The sequence below is a fragment of the Panicum hallii genome, chromosome 9 (genome assembly GCF_002211085.1).
Source record: "Panicum hallii strain FIL2 chromosome 9, PHallii_v3.1, whole genome shotgun sequence".
In the NCBI taxonomy this organism is placed as follows: Eukaryota; Viridiplantae; Streptophyta; class Magnoliopsida; order Poales; family Poaceae; genus Panicum; species Panicum hallii.
In genome coordinates, this window is record NC_038050.1 from 42,077,226 (window position 1) to 42,086,812 (window position 9,587).

The 9,587-nt window shown below is 40.3% G+C and overlaps 1 protein-coding gene across 2 annotated transcripts; it reads left to right on the top strand.

Annotated features, from left to right (window-relative positions):
• The first annotated feature begins 1,399 nt into the window (after positions 1-1,399).
• On the top strand, positions 1,400-8,211 carry LOC112874686 (alcohol dehydrogenase-like 4). Of its 2 annotated transcripts, XM_025938161.1 has the most exons (10): positions 1,404-1,627; positions 1,773-1,909; positions 2,048-2,097; positions 3,347-3,687; positions 4,831-4,913; positions 5,024-5,099; positions 7,202-7,257; positions 7,372-7,467; positions 7,552-7,713; positions 7,926-8,211. In XM_025938161.1, exons 1-10 carry the CDS (start codon positions 1,558-1,560, stop codon positions 8,040-8,042), a joined length of 1,188 nt encoding a protein of 395 aa, XP_025793946.1. In that variant the 5' UTR covers positions 1,404-1,557; the 3' UTR covers positions 8,043-8,211. The 2 variants fall into 2 exon arrangements, with proteins under 2 accessions (XP_025793948.1, XP_025793946.1); XM_025938163.1 differs by lacking the exons at positions 4,831-4,913; positions 5,024-5,099 and having other exon boundaries at positions 1,400-1,627; positions 7,926-8,190.
• The last annotated feature ends 1,376 nt before the right edge of the window (positions 8,212-9,587 follow it).

Consider the following 9,587-nt stretch of genomic DNA (forward strand, 5'->3'; position numbering starts at 1 on the left):
AAAGTGTTGCTATAAGATACTTTTTTATATTCAGATATGGATATTATCTATACGCGTTGAGAATTCTCTATTCCCCATACATATCCATGTTTAAAAATTAATGCAGATATTTTTATTTTCATTCGGAAATTGAATATAGATGTTTCAAATATGAATGTTATTTATGTCGGGTGTGAAATCAGATATTATGGATTATCCATATCTAATTTTTATCCCTGCCCACTAAGAGTAAGTACATTGGTGTCGTCTAATAGCCGATTTTATCTTGACACAACTTAACAGATAACCTTTATAATAAGTTATTTTTTTAGCCTCATAGTAATGCTGTATTCCTTAATTTGTGGAATGGAGAAAAAAATATTGTAAATTTTATGACAACAACAACTTATATAATGGTTAGTATACGATTTCATAGTCTCTAATTTTAGCGTATAAGGCGTTTGTTTGCGAAGCAACTGCCTCGTTCTTTCTCCTCACCCTCTCTTCTCCACATCATCAAAAATTCTACGTGTGACTATATGAGATGACCTATAAAACCGTTTACCTGTAGCTATAAAACTATTTATGTGTAGCAATATACTTGTCCTAACATGAGTCCCGCAAATTTGCACCGACCATGAAGGACACGTACATTGCATCACATCCTACGACTGGAAGAAGGCCAAGTGGGCCAAGATGACAAAGACGGAGAACAGTTTCAAATTATATACTTGTTACATGCGCATGCCTGCACTCTGGTCTCGGATGAGCGGGGTCCACCCAATCGTGCAACACGTCCTTCATTGTAAAGCCGGAGCAACGGCTTTTAGAGGCTAAACTCGGCCCAGGTTTACAACTCGTCAATGGAAATTCCGTCGCCGAAAGTAAATTAATCCCTTGCTTACTGGAAGCTGCTAAGTAAACCGAAAAGGATGGCGCACCTTTTGTTTTGTGTGGTCTTTAATTCATGGCTGTTATCGAGATTCAAGCAGAGTGTCTATAGACACATTGAGCATAAATAATGAAGGCGTATACCATGAGATAAAACATAAATATCCGCTCAATAAAAGATAAAACATAAATATGACCATGAATATGTGTTAGCGATGAAAAAAATAGACACAAAAGAGATTTGCATCTTTTACTAGATACTCTCTCCGTTCTAAATTATAGTTTCTTTTAGCAAATCAAGATATATAAATTTTGCTATGTATATTGACACAATATATATTTAGATGCGTAGCAAAATCTACGTATATAGATGTAACAAAATGATAAATAATTTGAAACAGAGGGAGTAGTAGGCATAATACTAATGACGAGACTAAAGGCCCCAGCTCCCTTTTTGACCACGCAAGAAAACAGAATGACAGGAGTAGAAAAGATAGTAATAGTAGCAGGATTGTCTTTCCCGTGTCCCTTCTTGCCTCTGGCTACATAAACAGTTCAACAAGCCGGCCTGTGCCTTTGTCTCGCTCGCCGCCTCATTAGAGCCAAGAGCTAGCACCATTTGTTTTCCTCTCTCTGAAGAGAAGAGCAGCAAGGGAGAGAACCAAGAAGGAATCCATCCAAGACGCCATGGCGTCCAACGGCAACGGCAGCTTGGCGAACGACGCCTCCACCCGGGGAAAGCCCATCAAATGCAAAGGTTGCGTTGCCTGCAGCTAGCTTCCTCCTCCTCCTCTTCTCCTCCTCCTCCTCCTCCTCCTCCTCGTTGCTCTTAATTCCGCACCACACCGGCTCGATCGTCGGCCATGAACGCACGAGCGGCTGACCGTGTTTGTTGCGTGCAGCTGCGGTGGCGTGGTGCCCCGGCGAGCCGCTGGCGATGGAGGAGGTGGAGGTGGCGCCGCCGGGGCGGCTGGAGGTGCGCGTCAAGCTGCTCTTCACCTCCATCTGCCACACCGACCTCAGCTTCTTGAAAGGAGAGGTGTGCATGATGTCTGCCTCGACTTGTCGGTGGCTTGATTCTTTACTTGATCCCTTGACTAATCTCTATTTGTTTGTGCTGCCGGCCGGCCATGTGGATGGGCTGCGGCGTTGCTGCATAAATGGATGTCATATATAGAACGAGCTGCAGCGCAAGTTTCCCCGGATCCTCGGCCATGAGGCAGCCGGGTGCGTTTTATGCAAATCGTCCCCCTCCCCTCTCTCTCAATCTCTTTCCATGTTTTCTTATCCTAAACTTCTCTCATGATATCTTTAAGGCAACTTGCTTTGAGAGTTAGCCTAAATAAACATGATCGGATTCATTTAATATATAAGCCATCGAGTGCCTTTGTACTACCTGATATACTCAGTGTGATCGAGCTTATGAATATAGTGGGTCATTTTGTAGCAATATCCATGTTTTCTGCAATAACCGTTACGTTGACTTGAACTTGAAGTCGGGGTTCATTTTCAGCTTTTCATGTTGAGATACGAGGTTACGGGTCCTCAAGGTTAAGTTTGCATTGTCTGGAATTCCGACATATTGTTCGGGCTTTGCTGTAAAGTGCCATGAACTGTATGCTGACATTTTAGGCAGAAAGTTCCTGGTCAAACGGTGATCAGCGCCAGCATGCACCACTTCGAAACGTGTACCTGCTAGCAGTTTTCACAGTAATGATAAAAAACTTTACCTTGCATAGTTGACACGGATCGGACTTTCCCCTACCATTCTATGTTTACAAGCTTTGCAAACAGAAAAGACTGCTGGATCCTCACGTTTAATTTGCATCTTGGCCTTGGATGATCTTTTTTCCCATGATGATAGCCTGGATGGATGATGCCGGGCTACTGTTAGGCCAACCATGCATGGGCTGCACATACACCAAACTTAATTTGTGGGCAACTAACTGGGCGTTCGCAGATGGAGACGAAGAACCTGTTTGTTGGCAACTAAATGCTCACATGCCTAGCTTTCATGCATCGATCTGCTTTGGCTTTAATCAACCGACAAATCTTGTTGGCCATCCACGCACTGCTGTACTAGTTCTCTAGTAATGCTTAATTAGTCGAGGAACGGATAACAATAGCTCTTTTAGAGATGAATTGAATCTCCGAGTACTGTTTCCATGTGACGGATCAAACATTTAATTTCGATGAATATATAAAAGGTACGGCAACAAAATTTGAAAAGTTTGATTGAAAAATTATAAGTATGGCATGGCACCATCTACTATAATTTTTGGTTGGAGGCAATGATTCAGTGGAGATCACAAGTAACACGGCACGATCATATATAGTTGGCCCTATGAAGATTGGACGACACAAGATAGCACAAGTCGCTAGCAACAATTCATTGATCCACTTGTGACCAATTAAAAACGACATCTTCGTGACGTGCCCCTGACGGCGACATGTATGCAACTTGCATTGTGTCCAGAGTGGTGGAGAGCGTGGGCGAGGGAGTGGAGGATCTCGCCGCCGGCGACCATGTGGTCCCCATCTTCAACGGCGAGTGCGGGGCGTGCGCCTACTGCGAGTCCGGCAAGACAAACCTGTGCGGGACCTACCGCGTCGACCCTTTCAAGAGCACCATGGCCTCCGACGGCGGCACGAGGTTCTCCGTCGTGGACGGGTCCGGCGAGCGCCGCCCGGTGTACCATTTCCTCAACACCTCCACCTTCGCCGAGTACACCGTGCTGGACACGGCCTGCGCCGTCAAGGTCCACCCGAAGGCCCCGCTCGACAAGATGTGCCTGCTCAGCTGCGGCATCTCCACAGGTAAAGAACCTGCATCTTTCTGTGCTCCGTTAGACGTTTCTGTTTGGCTTGGTTTGGTTGGGACTTGGGAGCTGGGACATGGGACATTCTGGCGATCGCATGTGCCCAGCCCGGACCTCCTACCAACATGACCATCCTGTGTGTTACTAGTCATGCGTCTTTGTACCTTCGTTTCATAGCATTGGTTCTCGCGCCTCTTGAGTGTTTAACCCCTTGTAAACATTGACAACCAATCGTACACATTTTGGTCCGACAAAATAACAATTGAGTACGTCTCTGTTGACTTTTGGAAGAAAATATAACCAGACTTTTAAACCCACTAGTTACGTAGGTATCATTCATCAACACTCGGTTGCGTAAGATTTGTCAATATTTTTTTCTTGTACTCAGGATATAATTTTGCAACTTAGACTAGTTGCAATAATAGAGAAAAAAAAGGAAGACCTTAAACTAGTTTTGCTTGTCACTTTATTGGAAGGAAGTGTAATTGTGACGGTTCATCCGGTCATTGTCTCTCACTTTCTAGTAGTTTCTACCTCACTAACACGGCCGCGCATGAGTTTATTTTATTTTTTGTAAAACAGGAATTCTAAAGGAATTTTTTTTCATGTGAACTGACCATTCTCGTACCACGCATGTCTGCGAGACTCCCATGTGCTAGCAGCTATTCGTCTTCCCCTCTTTCTTAGCTGATTGTCTGCCTTTATTTTTCCCGAAACTTTAATCAATTAGCCCCCTTTGGATCTTTTGAATTAAGTTCTATTCTAATAATTATAATTTAAATATAAATTAATTAAGCTAATATAGTTGTTTGTGTAATATATTTCTATATTATTGTTGGCCATATGGGAGAGATACTTATGTACCGCACTTCTGCTTTAGGGAGCAATTGAAGAGTACCCTATAAGTTGTACATTAGAAAAATAACATGATGATCCATCGAATCAATTTTCATCTCCCACCCCTATAAATTTAAGATAAGCTTATATATATATATTGAAAAATTGTGGAATGTTACGTTCCAAGATAAATAGCCTACTCTGTTAAGTAGATTTCAATTTTTCGAAATGGAGGGATCCAAACGGGGACTTACTGATCATTCAAATAACTGTTTGAATTGTGACATGTCTTCTTTGACATCAGGTGTGGGGGCTGCATGGAACACTGCAAACATTTCCACGGGGTCCACCGTTGCAGTATTCGGGCTTGGTGCTGTTGGTCTAGCGGTTAGTAAAATTTAAATGACCACAAAATTTAAATATTTCCCCTAAACTTTAAATGAAGTATACCTATACCTAGCGTACCATAAAATTAAAGGTGTTAAACTATTTACTAGGTTGCTGAGGGTGCCAGACTACGTGGGGCGGCTCGGATAATCGGTGTCGATATAAACTCTGAAAAGTTCACCAAAGGTGTGTTCTTAGCCCATCTTTTCCCTTCTCTCTCTGTCTGTATTGTATATTTGTTACTCTTCTTGAGCCATTTTCATATCGTTGTCAAATTACAAAACAAAATGTCTTTTCATCACGTAAGCATGCCTTAACACTTCCTTCAAGTCCAAAGTGCACTGTAATTAACATGGTTTAGATTCAACATGCGTATTATTGTTCTTTTGTTTTTCTTTGGTTGTGCAATTGATAGAAGAAGAATCATGTAAACAAAATTTGGAGCCGTAATCTGCCACACCAGTTGGAAGCAAAATAAAAGCATTCTGCTTCCAAGGCAAAGCAAAATAAAATAAAATTGAGCAGAGTTGCTTAATAAAGTGGAAAGAGGCATTTGTGGCAAACATACCATGTCGATTTCTAGGATGAATGTGTCACTTCGCCGGTGATGCTACCAGGAGTAGAACAGAACACTCAAGCATTGTCACGAGGTTGACAGCACGCACGATAGGTCTGAATCTGCATTGATCTGTTGATTTGTAAGAGGTACATTTGGCATCCTGGAACCAAGTGATTGTTTACCAATCAATTATTTCTCAATTAGTTCCATGAACTTTTTGACCTTTTATATGTAAGTGCTACTACTCAGGTACACTTTTAGGGAATTGGGACAACTCAGCTAATGAGTTGTGTCTCAAATATTACTTAACACAGTCCACTGGTACCTGAGTAGTTACCTCGCACATACGTGATCTCACACATTCATGGATAATCTTACAGCTAATATAATCTGGATAGCTAGCCTGAAAAACAGAAAAACAGAGAAATCTTTAGTAGGTTCCATGAAAACCTCAGCATCTAGAGAATTTTAATTAAAAATACAGAATTCCACAAAAAAAATACTGAGGAAATGGAAAAAGTATCGAAAGTTTATTGATGATCTGACAAAATTCTTACAGTTCGTTTCTTTCAAGAATGAATCTGGAAAGAGGACGTATCATATTGAAACTTAGAATTTGTATGCTGGATTAGATGCCAGCAGAAAAATTCTCCTACAAAACCCTAAAATGCGAAGATTAAAAACTTGCCAGCAGCATGCATACATATATATTTTCCATGTGATGGATGATGTTTTCTGACTGAAAAAGAACATGTCAAAACTAATTAAGCAGAAAGCAATGCATAATTTGCAACTTGCCAATTTATTCTATTTTCAATTATTACCTCCTGTCAGCAAGGCTTTTCAGGTCAACTTATTATCATGACTGGAGGTTGTACCAGGTTTGTTGAAACTGAGGAAAATCACGAGCCGTATTTTTTCGTTTTATAGTACTTTTGTTCAGCTTGGCGTGTGGGCCACTGCCTTAATTTCCGGTTGAAAAGTTTTCATGTATTTTATCTGCCAGGCAACAAAAGGATACAGGAAGTTACAGTAAAACAGCTCACAAACGAAGCCAAAAATACAATCAAATATCTATTTCAACTTTTGAAAAATTAAAGTTCCTCATCAGTTCGTTTTACCTTGGCACTGCTTTTGTTTATAGCGAATTATGTAAGTTTCTAACTGATGAAATCTCGAACTTTGATGTATGGTACCAATTAGCAGAATGTAATTGTAATTTGTCAAATTCGTTGAAGGGCTAAACGGTGTACACTGTCTTGATCAATATTGTAAAAATTTGTAATGTTTTCTTTTTGAACAACGCATAGGAGAATAATTGTACGTAACCTCATTAGCACGAAGCTTCCCGATTTTTAATTCTTATTAAAGTCAAGAATTGTCCAGTTCATGCATTGCATTTCATTTTTGTCAACTTCTAGTACATCTGTTTCAGTGTTGAAACATCTGTTAAGGTTTTCAGTAACCCCTACCGAGAAATATAAAATCTCTTTAATTGCAATGGGCACAAGCAGAACTTTGCAGCTATATGAGTCTAGCCGTGAAAAATGCAGTTTTCTCCTTTGAAAAACTGCTAATTTTGATGTAAACACTACAAAAGAGAGATGTTCAGTCTGCCGTTTTACTACTAAAGTTTTGACAAAGGAACTTAACATACATACAAGTTGGTGTTTTGGAAAACACGTTTTTGAAATCTTAACACTGACTTCAAATGTGGTTTCTGGGAAAGAGATGGGCGTCACTGATTTCATCGACTCCAAGGCCTGTGGCAAGCCGGTCCATGAGGTTTAATTCATACGCCTTTTTATTTCTTTTGCAGTGAAAATCTATATCACCCTTCTTATCGGTTAGCTGTATACAGTATGCTGTTTAAGCAGGACTGAATTGATTAAACTGCAGGCGATCAGGGAGATGACGGATGGGGGTGTGGACTACAGCTTCGAGTGTACCGGAATCAATGATGTGCTGCGAGAAGCATTCCTGTCCACGCATGATGTAAGATGTGCTTGCTTGTTCTAACTATCTTTTGTCTAAAAAAAAATCTATATCTGAAAGTCATGTATGCGGATATGGACGCAGGGTTGGGGCCTGACGGTGGTACTAGGGATCCATGCAACGCCTAAGATGATGCCGCTGCACCCAATGGAACTCTTCGACGGCCGTCGGATCACCGGCTGCGTTTTCGGCGACTTCAAGGGCAAGTCCCAGCTGCCTGACATCGTCGACAAGTGCATGAATGGGGTATGCTTACTCACTGCATCTGCATCTTTCTGCTGTAAAATTGCGTTGTTACCATTCTGGTTTGTACCATCTCTTTGTTCTTTTTTGTTTATCTTGCCTCACAGGAACAATGACATTTTTTATTTGTGAGGAAAATACCATTTTTTGATGATTTAAAGAGTGCCAAAGTAATTCTTTCTGAATGGTAACTTGATGTCTCGTTATTTTAACAGGAGCTGAACTTAAACTTTGATGGGTTCATAACACACAAGATGCCTTTCTCGGACATCAACAAGGCCTTCCAGCTTCTGGAGGAAGGCAAGTCCCTTAGGTGCGTGCTCCATTTCTGATGGAGAGCTTAGCCTTGTTTAGGTTACAAAAATAAATGTAGATTATTTTTTTCACCAGTGTTGAGGTTTATAACACATGTAGTGCACATGTGCATCAGTCTTATCTCTTGTAAAAAAGGGTGCGATTTGAGACAATTGTCCAGGAGTACATAATATTTATCATCTCTGATATCTTCTCCAGCTTGTTTCTTCACTATATATATGTGTGTCGTAGCGTCTCCAGTTATCTCCACTCAAAGGCGGAATTTTCTGTCATTCCTGATTACTGCAGACCCCTCTCTCCGTTACCTTTCATCATCCTGGTGACTCATTAAGGCGCGAGCACTTGAGCTAGCAATCTTGGCAGGCGTTTCGAAAAAAGGAAAAAGGGACCTTGGAAGGCCTTCTCCTGCTACACGGATGATATGGGTGTTGCCTGCCCCAACATTGCGGGGATATCGTAACACAAAAAAAGATCGAGATTATTGGGTCATTGACACGGACTAGGTCTATGCCCGTGCTTTGTCATGGGTACCGAAATGGGTAGGAGGAGCGTGAAGAAACATGATGTTTTGAAATTACCGGACACTACAATCTTCGTGACCTTAACAACACATTGTTTGGGACCATACTAAGATACATAAGCATCAATTTTACGTAACAGTGTTGAAACAAGCATTAACAAAGAACACCATAATGCATAATTCAAGCATTTAGTTCAAATTAAAGGAAGTCAACTTAGATCATGATAACTAAACCATAAATCCCATTGTACGTGCCTTAATCCGTGTGCAAGGACATGCAACCTGGATATAAGTGTATCAACTTGTAATAAAAATACTATTGTAGCAACATAGGTGATTGTTACCTAGAACCTTCATATTACACGTTGATCTTGTACCTTCATTCGTTTTTTACCTCAGAGCCACATGCCAATGTCCTCACTGATGCAAGAATAATTGAAGGAAGAGTTCTTGAGTTATGATTTGCATAAATATTTCACCATTTTTTGCTACAAGTAGAGCCTCCAATCTGAAGTCTAAAAGAACATCAATTACTATTTCCTATGACATATAACTACTCCAAAATTCTAGTCGTCGCAAGATCATACATGCTTGTCATCTTTAACATCTTCGAACACCATGAGATTTATTGAAACGCATTTGAACTTAATTTTTACAATGTGCTGGATCCAAGAAAAAATGGGTCCTTATTTTTGGATAGCATCTACTCAAAAAAGTTTTATGATTTTGGAAACCATCTTATGGGTAAACAACTTTGGTGAAATCTCAAATATAAGGTCCTAGGAAGAATCTTTATTTAAAATCTACGATGGCTATGATGCCAGATTCAAGCAAAATGGATTACTATTAATTTATGTCATTTACTTAAAACTTACAAGATTTTTGTAAAACCATGGCAACTTAAACAAAGCCTTTTGGGAAGAATTTTATTTTAAATCTACAATGGCTACAGTACTAGATATACACAAAATGGATATTATTTTATAGCATCTGTTTAAGATATTATTAAATTTCTAGAAGTATCTATGTGTTTTGTATCGAC